Source organism: Henckelia pumila, chromosome 4 (genome assembly GCF_033568475.1).
Source record: "Henckelia pumila isolate YLH828 chromosome 4, ASM3356847v2, whole genome shotgun sequence".
Taxonomy (NCBI): domain Eukaryota; kingdom Viridiplantae; phylum Streptophyta; class Magnoliopsida; order Lamiales; family Gesneriaceae; genus Henckelia; species Henckelia pumila.
The window spans coordinates 229414631-229435834 of NC_133123.1; the positions used below are offsets into that span (position 1 = coordinate 229414631).

Below are 21204 nucleotides of genomic sequence, written 5' to 3' on the forward strand. Positions count from 1 at the left end.
CATAAACACAAGCATCCTGAACCAACAATATTAAAATTAACAAATAAACTATGTCATTATAACAAAAAGCAACCACACACCCAATCAAGAACAACAAATCAAAACGTGTAGATATCAATGCTGAGTTCTATGTATAATTTCTAGCAGAAAACCGAGTAATGAGTTTGAATCGAGTTCTTCTATTGATTAACAGTAGGAGTTGAGGGCGAGCTCCAAAGAAGCCGTCGGAGCGGCGATACTGTCGGTAGAGCAGTGGTGCCATCCAACATTGAAGTAGTTCATTTGTTGTTTGATGTTTCTGTGGATGGGGACGAGAGGAAGGCTCTCTATTTTCGGGGCGACATCGTCGCCTTCTTCTTCCTCCGTTTCTAGGGTTTGAAGATCAGCACTGATGTAGCAGTTCTTCTTCTCGAGAAAAGGGTAGGTTGCAGAGCAAGGATTCACCCCGATCCATGTGAAGTTTTGGATCATCCATTCACAGGTGTTGGGATTCAGCATAAATCAGAAAAGACCGAAGATTTCTTGGCGGTCGATTGCACAGGTGAGGAATATGTTTTTGCGTTGCATTTTATATAGATCCAATTATTCTAAATGGGTTGACCCGTCACACATGAAACGGTCTCACAGGAGAGTCACTCTATCCCTTAAGGTTACGTTTACTTCGAATGATGGGATTGGGTAATGATAAATTAAAGTATGATTATTAATATAATTTGATAGGATAGAGAGTGGTTATGGATAAATAATAATATGTTTAGTTGGATAGATTAATTTTTGGATTGAAATTATACTTAAGAACAAATTACGATTTCACCCTTTAGCTATCATAATAAATTAATAATCATATGTTCGGCAAAGAAGGGAAGAAGATGGAAGATAAAAAGGAAGGGCATAATTGATTTTTTTTCATTCTCTCACTCCATAATATTTATAATCCCATTAAAAAATTAGGACTAAAAATCATCTCTCAATCCTATCATTAACGGACCTAAAGATTTAAACCATTTTTCAATTTTGTAAGTAAACATAGGATTAGTTGGTATTATCTATGTTATCCTTCATTTATCAAGGCAAGTAAACGCAGCCTAAGACTACGCTTGGTAGGGATGATGAGATTATTGCATGTGAAGATAAATTGTGGGATACGTATATTTTTGAATATAATTATAAAATATATTTAAAACAATTTAAATTGTTTGTTTGATTTTTTGTGTGTAGGATTAAAAGTTGAACTATGTAACTTTTACCAAAATTGCCCCTAACTACTGTAGACATCCAAGGTCAAGCGTGATTTGAGAATGGTTCTCTCTCACTTCTTCTCCTCTTTCGACATCCCCACACACAGGTACACCACCGTCGAATTTGAAGTCCACTACATTCTACATCTCAAACTCTCCGAATCAAATACCCGGTGGTTGTTTCAGCCAGATCTACGAGAAATGACGACTAAGTTTATTTTTGTCAACTGTTGCATAGTAACTCGATTTTTTCGTTCAAATCTGCGCATTTCTACAATAATTCATGTATCGCGCTTCTTGTTGTTCTCGTTAATTAGTATTGTTAAAGATTTTGTTTTTGAAAAAACGTGTAGGCTATGGCTCGATTAGTTGGTAAATCCCCTGAAATTTGCTCTAAAAAATAAATCGATTCCAACTTGACCTACTCCACCGCCGACTTCTACATCACAATATGGAAATTTTTTCTATACCTAGACAAATTTGATTAGAAAATATGAAGAAGCTCAATTTCTTTTGCAGCGGCGGCCGCCCTTAACGAAATGAAAAATGAAAAGTAAAAATGAGTGAGGTTAGAGAGAAGGGTAGATAAGTAAATTCGTATGTATATCATATTTATTGTTCATATGAGGACTCTAATACCACATGCGCGCCTTGGATTTATTTCCCCCTTTTTCATGGATAAACAGTGGCCCAATCACGGGCTTAGGTTATCCCAACCAAACCAAAAAAATCAATCGAACGTTTGACTATCTTGAATAATCAACTCTAATCCTACCTACCAAACAGAACATAAAACAAATAAATGAAGCAAACCCTGGCCCCAAATTATCAAACAACACGCCTCCTCCTCCTTCTTCTGGGCTAATCCATCGGCTTCTTCCCTCCTCCTCGGAAACCCACCGCGCCACCGCCGTCCCTCCTCCTTGCCGACCGGAGCTCAACCTTATGAAGTTGTAGCAGCTGATGTTCCCGTTTTCCAGCCCCTTCTCCATCTCCTTTCTTGAGTTTTTTGAAGATTGAGGCAAGTATAAGCTACTCTTTTGACTCCCAGCAAAGATATTATGTTTAATGCCCCATTCTTGTTACTAAATCGATTTTTCCCTAATTTTTAACCTATGTTTCGAATTTATTGAAATTTCAGTAGGATTTTATGTATAATTTTCGAAATTTCAGAATATTATTGGTGGGATAGATTGTATTTTCGAATTCTTCATGCATATTGTTGTTAAAATGAGTTGTGGATTGATTTGAAGTGGAGACTTGGTTGATTCAAGCTTGATTTCAAATTTTTCAAAAAAAATTCAGAATGAGTTCATGTCGTGTTTCGAAATTAGCATGTATTTTGGAGTGAAAATGAGTTGTGTATTGAGAATTGATTAATTCTTGAAGTTTCATATTGAAAGTCGGAAATTCAGCTTGTTAATGTATGGCGTTTGGACTTGATCTCCAAAAATTTGGATGAATGATGTTGGGGGCTGCCCATGTTGGATGAAAGGGGATGCAAATGTGGTTTTGGATGAGTTTTAGATAGGTGGGAAGGGCTGGAATTGGAGATTTGTTGGTTAAGAACTTGGTCGTGGTGTTCGGGTAGGCCGGGTGAGGCAACTCGGACTAATTAATGACTTGAGCTAGCTTCGGGCATGAGGCTTGGTTCGAGGGTCCTTTGCTGGTCAAAAGGGAGTCCTAAGGAGTGTCTCGAAGGTCGTAAGTTGGGTTAGACAATCGTTGAAAGGTTTGTAAGGGGTTAAGTTAAGCGGGGTATAGTGCAGATTTTTGTGTAGTCGTCACGAGCTGTTAGGAAACCGGTTCAAGTGGTTAGTTCGGGTGGCATAGGCTGTCCGGGATCTGGTCTTAGATTAAGTTTAAGATGTCGGGTCGTGTCGGTTCAAATTGGGCTTAAGTCGTATGTAATATTTTTATATTTAATAAAGCTTTTTTATATAAATCTTTTTTTAAGGCTTTTTTTTATATAGATCTTAAATTAACCTAAAACATTCAATTTTCTGGAGACACCCTCGGATAAACATGTATCATTATTTTACATAATATCATCATAAAATCAAATATTTTCAAATAAATATTATATTATATTAATTTAATATTAAATAAATATAACGCATAATATTTTTCTATTTTATTGATCCATGAGACATGTCCCACTGGGACGTTAATATACATAACATATTTGCAGACACACGATGTGTGTGACGAATTATTTTTTAAAATTATATTTAATTTCAATAAAAAATTTAATAAATTATAGAGAAAAAATAATTTTTTTTTGGGTTAATAATAGTAATCATAAGTAGTAATTAAAATTATATTATTTTATTAGGTATTCCGTATTTCAAACTATATTAATTTTTTCAAACAATTTGAATTTAAAAATAGTTAAATAAATAAATATTATTATTAATTTTGTGTTCCCATGCCATGAAAACAAGAGGTTCCTGATATTCGTGAACGTACGTCAAAACAAATAAAAAAGAGAAAACCATCTCCCCAGTCCCAATCCAATCACCTTTTTTCTTATTTATCTCCGAATCGGTGCCAACGCCTACCGGAAAACGGAAATTAGTTTAGGGTTTGAATTTCGAGAATTTTAGTTGAATATTTTGAAAATTGATTCAATTTTTTAATTCCGATGACTATAGGTATTGTATTGAATTAAGAAACTTTGTTGATTCTCGACAAATTTGAGATTTTGGATACCATTATGGAGTTAGAAAATAATAGTGAGTTGAATAGTTGAAATTTTGGATAATAAATTTGACAAGTTAGATTTTGGAAATTAATACAACTATGAATGAAATATAGATGAATTATTAAGTGATTGTTTGAAGTTTCTGGACATTTAAAAATATCGAGTTAGGTTGCGAGGTTTTGGGTCCAGGTCAAATACCCGAATGACCCGAAACATTTTATTATTATTATTTTTATATAAAATTAAGAAAAATTTGCTACATTTTACATACGTTGTATGTTTAAAATAAATTTATTGTAAATTGATATAATAAATTTTCGTCATTTAATGTTTATTTCGTAAAATTTTAAAAATTTTCGTCATTTAATGTTCATTTTGTAAAATTTTTATTTTTTAAAATATTTTTTAATTTTTTGTAGTAAATATAATTTAAATTTTTTAAAACTAAACTTTCAAATTTAAATTATATATAAGTTTACATTTTGTTATTATGTGTTTAAAATAGATATTACAATTATTATTGTGTGTTTTGAATTTTATTTAATTATTACTTTTTAAAAAATAAAAAAATAAAATCGGGTTGGTTCGGGTTAGCCGGGTTCGAGTTGACCATTTTAGGGTTGATTCGGGTTCATGTTGGGTTCGGGTTGTGAATTTTTTAAATCATATTTTCGCCAATTCGACCCGAACTCACCCGACCCACCCGAATTGACACCCAAATCATTAAATTAGATATTGGTTATCATATTGTTCATTTTATTATGTGCAAATTGCTCAAAAATCCCCAATGCAAACATGTTTTGCTCTGCACTCCCTAGCCATTTTTTTATACCACAATTTTTGTTAATTTGTACCATATCTTATATGGTTTTGTACCACATCTTGTATTGTTTTGTACCACATTTTATGACTAGGGACCCCAAAGTAAAACATGATTGCATTTGGGGATTTTTGAGCAAATTGCCCTTTTATTATTAGTTCGTATGTAATATTTTATATTTAATAAAGATTTTTTATATCAATCTTTTTTTAAGGCTGTTTTTATATAGATCTTAAATTAACCTTAAACATTCAATTTTCTGGAGACACCCTCGGATAAACATGTATCATTATTTTATATAATATCATCATAAAATCAAATATTTTTAATTAAATATTATATTATATTAATTTAATATTAGTATTAGTATTAAATAAATATAACTCATAATATTTTTTTATTTTATTGATCCATGAGCCATGTCCCACTGGGACGTTAATATACATAACATTTTTGCATACACACGATGTGTGTGATGAATTTTTTTTTAAATTATATTTAATTTCAATAAAAAATTTAATAAATTTATAGAGAAAAAATAAATTTATTTTGGGTTAATAATAGTAACCATAAGTAGTAATTAAAACAATATTATTTTATTAGGTATTCCGTATTTCAAACTATATTAATTTTTTCAAATAATTTGAAATTTAAAAATAGTTAAATAAATAAAAATTATTATTAATTTTGTGTTCTCATGCCATGAGACCAAGAGGTTCTTGATATTCGTGCACGTACGTCAATAAAAAAGAGAAGACCATCAATCCAATCACCCTTTTTCCTCTTTAAAAAAATCTCCGAATAGGTGCCAACGCCTGCCGGAAAACGGAAATTAGTTTAGGGTTTTGTTCCTCGCTCTGCAAGCTTCAATCTAAGCCTTGAATCTCGAGTTTAGAACCAGATTTGTGCCACTCAAAACTCTGAGATTCCCTATGTTTTAACTATATGTCGTGTGAAGCGAGACTTACTTGAATCAAAGTTCATTCTTTGCATGCTCAATTATGGTATTGTTATGAACTAAATTTATGTGAAGAGATAATTAAGAATCGAGTAAAAATATACCGAATTAAACCCAGAGAATAATCTTTGTACAAGAACTTTCGTTCTTCCCTAGCTTTGGCTAGTAAAACTCACAATGAAAATTCATCAGTATCCTTAACTCTATGCAACCAACCCCTATTATGCTACCTTTGCCCCTTTCCCAAGGCACTCCTTCTAAAATTCTCTTCCTAACGACATAATGGGTTTGGCCCAATATATTACAGCCCATGACAAAATCACCCTTTAAGCACCATGGACTTAAGATCATAACAATACCACCATTTTGAAAAACAGTCTTTTCCTCAAAACTGGAGTTATGAAGTGTTTCTGCGATGAGTTGAACTTGAACACCTTCCTTGACAAATAATGAAGCCCACTATAACAATGTGCATCCAATCATATCCCGATAATCGATACTCCGTGAAGTTCCAGTAGTTGGCTTCATTGATAATACTAATTCCCTGTCCATTGACATTTTCCATAAGCAAATAGCATTTTGATTTCCTAAGTCATTTCCAGCATCATCAACCATATTGCATAGTGTCCTTTCTGTCGTATATAGGCCTTGGACAGTATAACCAAGAAATTTCATTACTTTAATTGTTGCATCAGCCATGGAATTTCTTTCACCAATGCTTTGCCCCATCACAGTAGTTGGGCTGTAGGCTCCCTCCTCCATCCCACTGTCAATTCTTGTTTTGATAGAAGAAGAGCTCAATTTTTCGTCCACCATACCCCTTACTTGTGTTGCGCCCGTTTCCCACCTTCTATCTGGAAACGATAGTCTTCTCCAGTCCCTGCCGATTACCTCATGAATTTAAAATTTCAAAAAATTGTGGCATTTAACATGACACGATAAAACTTCAATTTAGAAGGTGTTGAAGCGTTGAGTACTTCCTGGCCCAGCCCAGGTGAAACCCCTTGGCCCAAGAGATCTCCAGTATTTTCATCACTAAAGTCCTTTCCCTCATCCTCCTTCGACTTTTGTTCGGCCAACCTTTAGGCTAAGTCAGTTCGTGGGCCACCTATAATTCCGCTCCAATACCGATTGTGGCCATGATATGAGATTTACCCAGCATTTCCGTGACATAAACAACACACCGTAGCTTTAGTATTCCCGATCTCAGGCTTCAATTCCTCCGAGTGCCACCGTATCCTGCACAGGTTCGAAGAGCCAGTATTGACTCCCTTCTTTTCCTGGTATACGTGTTCGCCGACGCCGATGACCCAACATGTGTGGGTTTTGGTTGAACGCTCACTGCTTATTCGGGCCAAATTAATGTAATTAATATTTTTATAGATGGGACTATTTGGGCCCAACAAGATCACCAAATGGTTGGAATAACCAAATCTTTTCTTCTCAGTCCCAAGTCTCGACTGCCTGGTCTTTACAATTATAGTAAGGTCTTGGGCTTTTAACCTTCCCCATATTTCATCTCTGGGCCCAACAATCACATCACCCACGTACCGCTCCTCGCCATCATCCATTCTCATCAAAGCCTGCAGATACACTGCCTTAGCTTCCCATCTGAACGGCTTCTCTTTCATCATCCGGCCCTGGATCAATGTCGCGTATCCATCATTCATGGTTTTCCAGCCACTGTAACGTTTGATCAGCTCCATGGTAAGTCGCTCGTCTGTCTTTTCCCGAAGTTTCGTTTGACCCCATGGCATCGCAAGGAATCTCGGGCTTATTGTGTTAATGTTTGCCGTGAAGTTATGCATCTGTTCCCTCTTCACTATGGTGTCAGCCTTCAAATCCATAGAGATTTTGGAGCTCTGCTCCTTCGGAAGCAATCCAGGGACTGCCATATAGTCTCCTGGCCATGTTTGCTTTGCTTCAATATTTGGTCGTCTGCCTTTTGAGAGCTCGCATGGGTCATTGTTCCCCTCTTCCGCTTGCTTGATCTCATCAATTGCGTCAGAATTCACTTTTTCGTAAGCACCTCTACCTTCCAATTCTTGTTCTTGATAGAGCAACTCATGATTCACCTTCACCGCTGTTCACCTTGTTGGTTTGATTTATCTCCCAATTTTCTATTCACCAATTTCTCCTTCAAACACTTGATATTGTCTCCTTGTTGGTTTGCTTCATCTCCCAATTTTCTATTCACCAATTTTTCATTACCCTTGACCCACTGTTCCATCAACACCTTCAGTTCACTAAGGCCTCCGAGAGCTTGATCAATCCTATCTAGCTTACCCTGCACCTGCAACATACTCTTCTGAAACCCCCTCACCGAATGCTCAATAGCTTCTAACTTCGCATCTGCTCCTGTGCTGGCCATCGTGAATCGGTGATCCTAGAAATCCGGCAGGTCGGACCAATGTTATGAACTCAATTTATATGAAGAGATAATTGAGAATCGAGTAAAAATATGCCGAATTAAACCTAGAGAATAATCTCTGTACAAGAACTTTCGTTCCTCCCTAGCTTTGGCTAGTAAAACTCACAATGGGAATTCATCAGTATCCTTAACTCTATGCAACCAGCCCCTATTATACTACCCTTGCCCTTTCCCAAGGCACTCCTTCTAGAATTCTCATTCCTAACGACATAATGGGTTTGACCCAATATATTACAGCTCATGACAAAATCACCCTTTAAGCACCATGGACTTAAGATCATAACAATATGGTTATCGCCTCACCCTAGATTTGTTTTTTGTAGAGCATTTTGCCAGTAATGCAAGAAAACTATTCAGCTATACATTGTCTTTTGGGTGGTTAAGTTTTAACAAATTAGTGGTGGTATTGACGTTCAGAATGGGGGCTGAGAACGTGGGAGAAAATTCAACAATGGATGTCTACGATGCGAATGGTTAGTATTCCGAGAGAGTTTCTACTATGGATTGCAGCTCTAGTAATAACTCAATTTTATTTTCTGACGCACAATTTAATATTGTTGAACACTCTATGAAATCAGAACAAGATGTTGAAGTCAACGAGGCTTGCGAAGAAGGCGAAACTACTGATGATGATGAAGAGGGCACATTCCTGTTTCAAGGGGAAACAAACCCTATTACATTTGTCGAAGAGGACAATGCCTCTGAGCTTCAGCCTTATCAGCGACTTGAACAGATGAAAAATGACTATGAGATCCTGGCAGACAAGAAGCGCTGCACTCTTGATCGCGAAATATGGTATTTAACCTATTTTGAGTTGTGACAGTTCCATGTTGCTTTGCTTTATTTCATGATTCTTTATTTATCAATGAGTTTCATTTCTTACTCAAAAAATTAGTAAATTCCAGCGAAAATGTTTAGGCAGGAGGAGTTTCTTGGAGCAAGCTTTGAGGATATAATGGAGACCATCAACTTCGGTATGAAGAAAAGGTCAACAAAGGTATCAACAAGTTTATTACTTAGTGTAAGCTCCAATGTGTTTCTCATTATGTGTATCCGATCAATTTAAATCTATGATTCCCGGTATAGTGATATCCTGTGACATTTTCTTGAAACTTCATTTTGACGTAAATTCAATGATTGATCTTGCCCCTTATCATATAGTTGGGAGTTACACTTCAGTACCACTACCGTCTCACTGGTTACAATGATTTCTGGTGGTGCCATTGCACTATAAACTGTGAATTCATGGTGCCTTTTGGATTCTCAACTTGAAATCAGGATCATAGGCGTTTGTATATTTTATATCCAAGAGTTAGTGGTTTGTTGCTATAATTTCTTCATTAGTTCCATTGTAGCTGACTAGCTGTTTTCTTTCTTGGTGATCTTTAATATTTTTTGGAGAGAAGCCTGAACTGCACTGTTGCATAACTGAAATGAAGTATATTCTGGATATCGTTAAAATGTCCTTAAAATTAATTTGTTACAGTATGAGAATGTATTGTACACACTTAATTTTGTCACTGATATCAGTCTAAACAAAGGGGAAGGAAGAAGGGATCAAAGAACAAAGTCAACCCAGAGGTGACTCAAAAACTTGGTGATGCAACACTCCACTATGCACATGGCCATTTTGAAGAGGTATTTCCTCTCTCACTCCATCTGACTCCAATTTTGTCATAGATGCTTTTCAATCTTCCATATTCCAATATATTATGGGACCTGACTGTTATTTTCCAATTAAATTTCTGCCAATGAAGAAGGAATAGTAACATTTTTGTTTTGATTTTTGGAGCTGAAAATTGCTTTATTGGGCCTTTCTTGAGAAACGGGTGGAGTTTCTGATTCTCATCCACACTAATTTCTGAATTCTACAACAATGTCATTGACAAAGTAAATTGTTACATATTAGCGAAGGATATATCAACAACTTATTGTGAACCAAAAAATGTTGGTAGACTTGGGATGGAAATCTTTAAGGTTGTTACGCTAGTAAATTTTCCAAATTCCGGATAGATTGTGGAATTTCCTGAATAATGTTGAGTTTTGGTAATTGTAGAAGTTTCGGTATATGTTCTTTGTAAATGTTCTAGAATGAGATGTCATAAGATAATTTTGGCAAAATTTTTGATTCCCTATAACTTAGGGAACGATGATTTACAGGGCTTTGATGTCCTCAGATAATTTTGGCAAAATTCTTCTCTCTATATATGTAGCGCCCTTACCCGAGCCACTACTAAACAGAGTAATAATCACGCATAATTAAATTTAACAACATCAAATAAACAGCGGAAGCAACTTAGATACTTTTACAACCCCAAACAAAAACAGAAGACAATCCCAGCCTTATACATTAATATAATCATAACAGTAATCACAATCCTGCACGAGAATGCGAGAAACCAAATAAACTTCAATCGGATCACCATCGAGAACTTAATTGCTCTAGCCATTGCCCTGACTGTCCGATCCGTTCAACCTGAGACCTGCCCTGTGGAGTGGGGTGTCCAAGATGAAAACAAGGACGTGAGTGAAAATCGCCCAATACGAGAAAATACGAGTTTACAAGTCGATATGATGATGCAATATACTCGGATATCAAGGATCAAGTCTAGAACTCATGCTCAGTCCAGATGTGTTGTAGTCTTTGATCTGCCCTAGGCATATTTTGGCTCCCACACTCATCAACAAGACGTGGACCTACAATGTTTAGGGTCATCAGAGCCCGCGGGTCTCGTCGGACATTGTAACTCTTGATACCCAACCGTCCACAATACAGAACAGGGCTGAGCGTCCCCAACAAACGTGGTATATCTCAAAGATATCAGATCCAACATGATATGTCATGCATAAGATGCCAAAACAGTAAATCATGAATAATGCAACCGATAAGAATGCAATATATACGTCTGTATACTATGCTTGGATATCTTAGTCAGTATATCATGTAACTCACTAAACAATCTATAAAAGTCTACTCGTCTGAACCTAAACAATACCAACATATTGAAATTACTATCATACCAGATCCAAAATTACTAAATATGCTTCTTAACTCACTGCTGAAAACTTTAGGGTTATATCTGCGTCCGTCGTTAGCCCGCTGACGACGTCTCGATCTGATGGTGACCCCTCCTCAAGCCTACACTAGCTTTGAAGCTTCCCAACACTAGACTGGGTATATGGCTAGAACTCGAGAGAGAAGACGAGGGAAATCGGTGAAGGAAACCAATGAAATCGACTCTTATTTATAGGTTATATCCGGACTAGTTTAGAAGATCCGAACTTTACACGTGTCATAATCTCATTCGTCTAGTTGGATTACTCGGGATAAGATAATCTGAATTAGATTGGTCGGTGGATCCCCACATGCTGATCCTCAATTAATCGATTCATTAACAATGCTTAATTAACAACTCTTTAATCATGTCTTAAATTAGTACTTTATTCAAATAAGAATTTGGTTTATTACTATATAACTTAGGCAACAATGACCTCATGGCTTTTTGATACTTTCTTATGTTCAAAATGCAAAATTATTGTTACTTTGTTGGGTCACTACCTTGGTTCTTTTTGTCTCTTTCCGGTTTCATGACATTTGTTATGGAATCACATACTTGGAACATTGTTTGTATGTGAATCTAGTTAAGGGAATCAGTTATGTTAAGTAAAGATTTGTGATATTGGTAAGAGTATTTCTACGCATTAATTATATGTTTTCTTTTAATGCATATAAAATCTATATTGTAGGCCATATGTGCATTGAAAGAAGTGATTCGCCTTGCTCCGAATCTATCTGATCTATACCATCAACTTGGACTTATTTACAAGGCAATGAATGATAGGAAGAAGGCCTTAAATTTCTATATGATTGCAGCACATTTGACTCCGAGAGATGCTTCTTTGTGGAAACTCCTTGTCACTTGGTCAATGTAAGATTCCCTCACTTAGTTTAGTCAATCAGCCTCTGGATGTTCTTGTTAACTAATTTTTTATTCCATTTGTGGCGGTTATAGCTTTTGATTGGGATTTCCACCGTTCTATTATCTTGCATTTTGTTCTTCACTTATTTGGGTTGATGTTGTTTGCCTGATCAGTTACTGTTCAGCTAAGTTTTAATACCCAAGTAAAAATGTTGTAGCGCATGTGCTTATATTGAACTTCATGCAATTTTTTTTCCCTTCGTTGTACTTTTCTCCGTGAGTGATTTTTCCAGAAATGGGTTGTCGTCACTGTGAAACATGAGATTGTGTTGTAGAGTATTGAAGAATGTGTGAAATAAAAAACGTAATTGCATTCCAAAGATCAGAACCGAACAAAAGCAGCTAGTTTTATGGCAATGTATTGTCATGGATGTTTGTATATGTTATTGTTATATGGAGCGACTCCCAACTATGGTCCTACATAATCATCAGGTTTGGATAGTCTTTCCATCTCTGTTTTGAGCTCCAGTTCCCATTAAGCATGAAATTCCTGAAATATGATCCACACCCTGCAAAACAAGATCCACACCGTACAATACAAATTTCTGCATGAGAGGCGAGAACTAGAAATTCAACATGCTAGTGGTCCAGTTGACCCAATAATATTTTATGAATGGCATTTGAATGAACGTGAAGTGAATAGTCAAGAAGAATGAACCTACATGGGTTGGCAAATTGATTCATCTTGGTATAATTGGTTCCACAATTTTTAATTATGAGAAAAGTGAAATTAAATGCTTTTAGAATAGTCCAAGGCAACAAATTATTTTCTGAAAGAAAGCTTGGCTGGTTCAACAGGGACAAATTACAAATTGGCCTATATACGCATTTGTAACACAACCTTAATTAAAGCTATACTGTGTCAATAGCAAAGTCTCTTTATGCGTTAACAGTTCTCATGTTTGCCATTTTGTCAATTTATTCTTTCTGTTCAGTCTTGCACTTTTTTGTCTTTTGTTCTACAGTTATTTATATCTTTAGTTTTGGACTGTCATTGTTATCATCTGAAAAATCATATCATTAACCATTATCCTGAATTATGTGGATTGACTATTGTGGACCTCGCCTTCTCATAAAAAGTAGCAATACAAATGTAAAAAACTGTTAATAAGCTTTTTCCAAAAAATTCTGATCTCATCCATAGTTTTTCATGGGATGTTCCAGACTCCTTGTGGGGTGAATAATAGAACTGTGATATTTTTGCTACTAAGTTGAATCATGTTCTGTTTCTGATACCTGTCATTTTGAGACAAAATAGACTACAAGATAACAGAAGAGTGAAAACTTCTTTTGCAAAATGAAGGTTTTATAATTTGAAAGTGTAACTTCATGCCCAAGGACCAAATTCTCATCTGATTGTAAAGTTTGTGTCCAAAATTAATTGAGATTATTTAATTTATTTTCATATGCAGTCTGTCTCGAAAGAACCTTTTTCGTGCAGAGATGATGTCGAGCCTTTTCTTTAGAGAATTTCATGTCACATATGAAAATTGTAAAAGAAAAATAAGCATAGGATGCTACAGGTGTGAAAACATAATCAGATATTAAATTAAAAGAATGCAAAATGCACCAGAAAGAGTTGCTTTGAGATAAATGCAAAGTAAAGAGAATCGGAGATGAACTTGGATGACATTGATACATTCATGCCACAGTTGAAATTTTTTTACATTTCCACGACTTTATGCGAAAAGTGTGGCTTGGCATGTTTTTTGAAATGATCAAAAAGTTTCTTCTGAAGGGAAGTAGAAAGTAGAGAGATGGTTTATCCATTTGATCTCTGTGTGAGCGGTTGTCTAGAACATTAAACATTTTGGTGAACTAAAAGTATGAAAAGTGAAAACTGGTCAGTAGAGCTGACCAAACATAACTCAAATGGGTTTGGGCTACATTTAACTCAATTCTAGTGGGATCTATGATTCATGATGTGTTTGTACAGTTGTAAATTTTGTGATTCAATATCATGATATATTGGATCCATTTGTATTTGGTTTGAACAAATATGCTTCCTAAGTTAAATTTGTGATTGCTTGCATAACTAGTATCCTAAGTTCTGTCGAATGTGCTTTCATTTATCCAAGCCGAGTTAAAATTCTCATACCAAGTGAGTTGGTTGACTTCTGATTTAAATTACCTGCAGAGAACTGGGGGACAAGAAGCAGGCAAACTACTGTCTTGGCAAAGCAATAGCAGCAGATCCTGAAGATATTGATCTTCAGTTTCAGCGTGCATCTCTCTTTGTTGAGCTCGGAGAGCATCAAAAGGCTGCTGATTCGTATGAACAAATCTCACACCTTTATCCTGATAATATTGAAGTTCTTAGAATAGCTACACAAGTTCATATTGATTTGTTTGTTGATATTTTGCTTTTTGAAACATCAAATTTATTTAGTTGAGTTCAACTCAAGTGCGAGTGCTTAAATAATTCCTAGCAGCAGCAATGATTGTGTAGAGATTATTGCTGATTTCAACTCTTTTTTATCATATTATAATATCACACGGATAATTTATCTAGTTTAAACTTCAAATATCATCAAAGCAGAATAAAATAAAGTATGCTTTTCAAAGTGAAAGGAATAGAAAGCAAAATGGAACATTTATTAGCACTTATCTTGTGAAAAAATGTTTCCATGTCTCTGAAGTGCATTGCTGTTCCATAAACTTTTGAAGCAATACATAGGATGCAAAATCACAGGTCTGATTGAGAGGGTTTCCAAAGTCAGAAATGAACTTGAATTTTCTTTCTTGTTTCAGCTTTACAAAAAATGTGGGCAAAATAAGCGAGCAGTCTGTATACTGGAGGACCATCTCAGGAATCACAATCACATAGGCGATACTGTTCTAAGTTTAGTAGATTTGTTGGCTTCGATACTCATGGAAAGTGATGCATATGACAAAGTTCTTGACCATATTGAACATGAACAGAAGATTCACTCTGCTGGAAATGAAATTACATTAAGTTTAATAATCAAGGCTGGAATTTGCCATGTTCATCTGAGACAGTTGGAAAAAGTAGAGGTTTGCCTGTGTCTGATATTGCCACTCTCTTAACATTATCTTACCTTATTGCAACTGATTATTGATTCTTTTGTGGTTTAAATCTCAACTAGGACTGCGAATTCGGCTCAACTTTTAATTTTTAATTCACTCATATGCACTTGTTAGATTGAGAAATGAAACATAAAAAAACATCTATCCATATCTTAGGTCCTGCTCTAGGTTTTTGAATAGATATTGGTACGTTTGCGTCAGGTGCCTGAGCTGTGAGAATGTAAAGTGTTTGGTTTCTGAATGTCATGTGCAATTTGAACCTTTTTTTCTCTAATTTTTTTTCTTGCATATGCTAGTAGATAATCTTTGCTTGCAAATTCAATCAACACAAACATGCTAAAAATTTTCATTGGGGAAGAGTTTGAGCAAAGAAACAGTTTATTTGCTATTTATTCTCGTCCTTCCAGGATAAAGTGGATTTCCCAAACAATTCTTGATCTGTGCAAAACTCACTGCTCTTTTATCATGGTTCGCTAAATTGTATCACAGGCTTTCTTCAGTGCATTACAACCAGAGCATGCCTCTGTTCATCCTCAGTTAATCATGGACGTTGCAGACTCACTAATGACTGTTGGTCAATATGGTTCCGCATTAAAGTACTATATGATGTTAGAAGGAGAGGGGGATAAATATAATGTAAGGAAATCTAACATTTTCATGATGCTTAATACCTTATTCTCAAGTTAAAGTTGTCAAGCTAAACAAACTTGATGGTGCTTACTTCTTCAATGTCTTGATCACAAACATGCTGCTGCTTGTTCTTTTTTTTTTTTCGCTGGTGCACTGACTTGTGCATCTGAATCCCTTCAGAGAAATATCATAAAGCACTAGGATGATACTGACAACGGGCTTTTTGTATTCAATTCATCATAAATTTAGGGCTATTTACATTTGAAAATCGCCAGGTGTTGTGTTTCTTTGAAGAAAAGAGTTCAAGCCGTTAAATATTATTACAAAGGTAAGTGAATTAAATAACGAAGTCTAAAACATGTAATTGTCTGGTCTTTTCTGTGCTTCATTTTTTTGCTTATGGACTTTGCCCTACTTATGTATTAGTTCACTGAAGTACTTTATCATTTTAACTTTTCGTCAGCTCTTCAAAAACTTAATGATGGTATTGATGCTCGCTTGACTTTGTCATCTCTTCTTCTTGAAGAAGATAGAGAAGATGAAGCAATCTCTGTGCTGTCACCTCCAATATGATCAGGTATAGTTCTCTCTTTTGGCCTTTTTTAATAGATCAATCTTATCATTTATCACTTTCCTAGTAAATGTTGTGTAGTATTTTCAGAATCAACCCTTGCCCCAAGTTCAGACGTGTCTAAATCATGGTGGCATAGTGGGAGAATACAAGTAAAGCTTTCTCAAATTTATAAAGCTAAAGGGTCTTGTGAGGCTTTCGTAGATGTAATTTTCCCTGTAATTTGCGAGACTTTGTTTCTTGAATCAGTTCAACGAAAGGTAACATTAAATTAAAATTCCCTACCTTGTCTATGTTTACCCATTTGTGTTTTTTTTCCATTATCAGCTCACTTGAAATGAAACTTCCGAGGATAAAGTAGTTTCCTGTTTGTCAATTTATGAATGTCTTGAAAAAATACCTTCAGTTATCTGAGGAGTAGCACAAAAGTAAATAAATATATCGATTTCCATCATTGCTACGCACGGTTGGAGGCTCCACCATTAATGGCTCTTCCAATTCTAAGCATGATACTTATTGCGGAGAACCTGTGATGAATTAGATTATTGGAAAGTCATCTTCTTTTCTTACTCCAAAGCACTCCTAGTACTTTCAGATCTCTATAGAAATTTCATGCTGCTGTAAATCTTGGAATTTCAGAACTATGGCCACACTAACTGAAGGTATCCAATTGGCATTTCTTCCAAATTATTCACTCCCAAGAGAAAATGTTTTTCTGTTTGGATGTGAAGAGTTGCATGTGTGCCAAAAATTCCGCCAGATGCTAATTCGTCTCTGTTTCGGATGGTTAATGGTGCAGTTAGAAGTTAGTCAATAAAGAAAGAGTACGTAGCAAATGAGGAAATAAAATATATTATTTTTAAATAAAATATAATCCTTTTAAGGTCCTCATGTACAGGGTGAAAATTCATTCGTGACCTCAAGTGTGTGGGCTGTAACATGTATTATATTGTCTGAAGAATGGACTTTTATAGGCTCGTCCGAGTGCTTGTTCCTAAAATTGTTGCCACAGGTTTCAAATCAGGCCCATTTACTCTGCTTGAAAAATACTATGACTATAGACTTAAGTTGGGAGTCATTCTCTTAATTGTGGTTAGTCTCATGCAACTTTTATCTCACACAATATAGATAGTCTTTAAAATCTAATGCAATATGGTTGAGTAAATGTTAGTTCACTTGACCGGTTTTCTTTTAGCCTGCTAGAAATATAAGAGCAACTATGATTAGTGCGGAAATAGCTCTCAACATGCTAGATGATATCCATGGAATGATGCAATGCAATAACGTAAGTAGACACATATATGTTTCTTGGATGTTCGGAGCTCAATCTCCTACGTCACCCCTTCTTCCACCTCGGAAGGATTCACTAGAAGACTTTGGTTATTATAACATCTTGCAATACACCCGATCCAAGTTAGGACTTATCCAATGCCTAATATGGAACTCCTAGATTCACAGAGATAAGATTTGAAGCTCTTATCAAACTTTTCTTCAGATGGTGATGATGATTGTCTTAGTCTCTCGAGGACTTAAAACTTCTCAAATCCTTGTATCAGGTAGCGTTCTTCAAACGATATCTGGATTTGAGCAACCCTTAAAAAAAAGATCTCTTCGAAGATCGGATAAAGCTGTTAAGGCTAAGGGTTTTCTCTTTGAGCAGTTGAGTATTCAAGATGGGTTCGAGAGCCAGTAAGCGTTGTTGTGTTGTGTTCTGTCGTATTTTTGTCTAGAGAGGCTTTGATATATATAGCCTTTGTCTTCAACGTCTTTCTTCTTTGTCCAACGGTAGGATTTCCCTACTGATAAAGCTTTCTGAATATTTCGTACTTGGAGCGCCTTTAATTGTCTATTCAATGTGTCGCTCACATTAAATGTTATTTAAGGCTTTCTCACTTTATCAGACAAATCCTTAAATGCTTCGTCCTTTTGCTTTTCAGTTGTCTTGTCACTTTCTGAGATCTGGGAAACTGTGACTTTTCGAAATGTAGCGTATAGCCTTTTGTATTTGAAGTTCGGTAGATATCTCAGTCGGTAGATATGCTTGACGTCGGTAGATACGTACTTGTTCGGTTGACATACAACTACTTTTCATGCTTTGGTTGCTGTCGGTAGATATGTCTTTGTTCGGTTGACGTAGCTGCTTATACAAATAAATGGCGGCCGACTAAACAACAAAGTATTGTTTTGTTATCACCAAAAGTTAGGATTCAACAAGTGTGATACAACCCTAATCATATTATAGTTTGAACATGTTACATCTGAGTATTAAATAATTTGATGAATATTAAATTTTTAATGAATGTTCAGATAAAGCTGGAAGCTGTTAGAGAAAATGGCTACTTCTATGTAATAATAGTTTCAATGTTGCAATAGGTCTAAAGCCAGCAGGGCAAAGAAATTGCTTGGGAGAAAAGATGCAATAAAGGAAGCAAAAAGGGCTGCTGCATTGGCTGATGGAATTGATTGGGAGAGTGATGATTCGGATGAAGAATCTCCGGTAAGGATTCAAAACTGTGACTGACCTCCTGATTTGGATAAAGTGTTCCCCTTTGGATTATCGAGATATGACCCACTCGCCTGTTTTTCATTTTGATTCAATTAATTACTGGATCAACGATTGTGTCTGAAACCCCTTTTGCCAGATCTTGTAAAAGATGAAGAGCATCATCTTCTGATTTTAGATGTAAGCCTCCGAATCGCCATCTTATTCCCAACCCCCACACACCAGTTGTCTCACGTTTTAAGTTTGGTTTGTGTCTCTCCTATATGTTTCAACAACCATGTTCCAGTGAACCTGCCAGGAATATCAGGTTACTGGATTCATATGGCTGGATCAAGTTCACTAGCACAAGTTAGAACTCGAGAGGAAGAAGAAATAAAAACTTGTAATTTAGGCAGTGTTGCTAATACTATTTCCCTCGTGCAATTATGTCTTTATTAGTTTGATTGCTTGCAAGTCAGAAAATATAATCAAGAAATAGCTTCAGACTGTTTTTCTGCATTACTTAGTGAGCCAATCTTAATTTGATGTTGTAATCTGAAAATCATGATGTGGATCTCAGTTAATCATTGGCCTCCAGGGAGAGGTCTTGAGTAGCTTGAAAGAAATTGCTGATAATGTTAAGTGGAATACATAGTAAACAGGAATGGAACTGAAGGTCCTGTTAACGCATTTCCTTTTCATTGATAACATTTAAATAATAAGTCATTTGCTAAATTATTTGAAAGTGAAAACAAATAAAATTTTAGAAGAAATGAGGAGCCGATTAAAGATAAGAGTTAGATTTACTTATGGTGGTTGATGTTTTGCCATATTGTATTCATCATGATGATCTCCATGACTCCACATGTTTCTGTTTTTATTTTCCAAAATTTGTTCAGCCCTGGTTAAACTTTGATTTTATTTATGATCTTCCTCGAACTCATTTGTGTGATTAAACTTTCTTTCTGAATCAAATTGTCATGTGTTCAATTTCATTAGTTATGCAAGTCATTATCATCCTTGCAAAGGTATTGGGAGGCATTAGAGATCATCAATCTTTGCTCGAAAGTGGAATGCAATACGTTTTTTGTTAGGATGATGGAGGAGTTTCGAACGCTTGGAGCTAGTAAGTCTTGAAATTATGAAATAGTTGTAGCTTCTTTAGTTTCTCTTCCTTTATGTTTGGTTCTTTTAATTCAATAGTGACCTGGGCTTTGTTATTAGTTGGGAATAGGTGAATTGTACTTGTTTGAAAGTTCTAAATTATTCCTCATCTTTTAAACTCATAGGAATAGCATATAATCTTGCTGATCCTGCAAATGGGTGGGATTGCGTGCGTTACCTTGTCAGTCAGCGTCCGTACAACTTTGCTGCCTGGAGTTGCTACTACAAAGCATTATAAAGGTAACAATGCCCTTGTTCATGCCTTTATTATTGTTTGCTGAAACATATCTATTTTCATCTAATTGACGATGTTAATCAACTAATGGTGTTCTACAAATGCGGAAATCAAAATCAGAACAATGTGTTTTTGCATAACATAAACTTTCATGAATTAAAACTCTATTTGGAGGTTTGTGAGTGAGAAAATTGAGCAGTAGCCATGAAGTTGAGGAAAAACTCGAAAGGATTTTATTGATTTCACGATAATTTGATCACAATACGAGATGCTTAAATAAGTAGACTAAATGGGCTAGGATATTCCTAAAGTTATGGGCTATACAATCTTAACAAAAATAAGAAAAAGATCCAATTAAATTTTTTTATTATTTACAATATGTCTGTCTACTTTTCTTTAGACTTCCTCAAGTTGGTGCATATATAATATTCTTGCCCAACTTGTCAATGAGTGATTCAAATTTTGGCCTAAAATGTGTCTTTGTCAACACATTCTGCAATCTGTTGTTCTGTGGTGACAAAGGGCATGCCAATTACTCTAGTTTCCAAGTTCTCTTTGATGAAGTGTTTGTCAACTTCAATATGTTTAGTCCTATCATGTTGGACTAGATTGTTTGCGATACTCATGGCAGATTTGTTATCACAATACAACATAATTTGAGCCTTGAGCTCTTGGTTTAAAGGCTGTGTGGTATGGGGGATTAGGTGTGATATAAAAAAGGGATGGTTTTGAATCTAAACCCATGTTTGGTTCGATTTTTACTAAACCCATTTTATCAAGTCTAGAAAGGACAAAGTGGTGTTGAACAATTTAAGTATGATAATTTAACTCACCTACACCCCATTGACTAATAATCCATATTTTAAATACATCAATTATTCCCAAAATGCCCTTGCCCTACCCAGAATTAAACACATTCACAATAATTTTAGGGGTATTTTGG

The 21204-nt window shown here is 35.5% G+C and overlaps 1 protein-coding gene across 1 annotated transcript in view; it reads left to right on the plus strand.

Annotated features, from left to right (window-relative positions):
• Nucleotides 1-2052: 2052 nt before the first annotated feature.
• LOC140894686 (uncharacterized) overlaps nucleotides 2053-21204 on the plus strand; it is a 39640-nt gene continuing 20488 nt past the window's right edge. The window contains exons 1-15 of the mRNA XM_073303260.1: nucleotides 2053-2259; nucleotides 8569-8624; nucleotides 8730-8946; nucleotides 9070-9148; nucleotides 9682-9789; nucleotides 11899-12080; nucleotides 14269-14464; nucleotides 14883-15146; nucleotides 15669-15815; nucleotides 16059-16137; nucleotides 16273-16386; nucleotides 16471-16640; nucleotides 18754-18877; nucleotides 19862-19988; nucleotides 20152-20266. Coding sequence (XP_073159361.1) covers nucleotides 8570-8624; nucleotides 8730-8946; nucleotides 9070-9148; nucleotides 9682-9789; nucleotides 11899-12080; nucleotides 14269-14464; nucleotides 14883-15146; nucleotides 15669-15815; nucleotides 16059-16137; nucleotides 16273-16382 — 1437 coding nt within the window. The 5' untranslated portion in view covers nucleotides 2053-2259; nucleotide 8569 and the 3' untranslated portion in view covers nucleotides 16383-16386; nucleotides 16471-16640; nucleotides 18754-18877; nucleotides 19862-19988; nucleotides 20152-20266. The remainder of the gene's footprint in view (nucleotides 2260-8568; nucleotides 8625-8729; nucleotides 8947-9069; nucleotides 9149-9681; nucleotides 9790-11898; nucleotides 12081-14268; nucleotides 14465-14882; nucleotides 15147-15668; nucleotides 15816-16058; nucleotides 16138-16272; nucleotides 16387-16470; nucleotides 16641-18753; nucleotides 18878-19861; nucleotides 19989-20151; nucleotides 20267-21204) is intronic.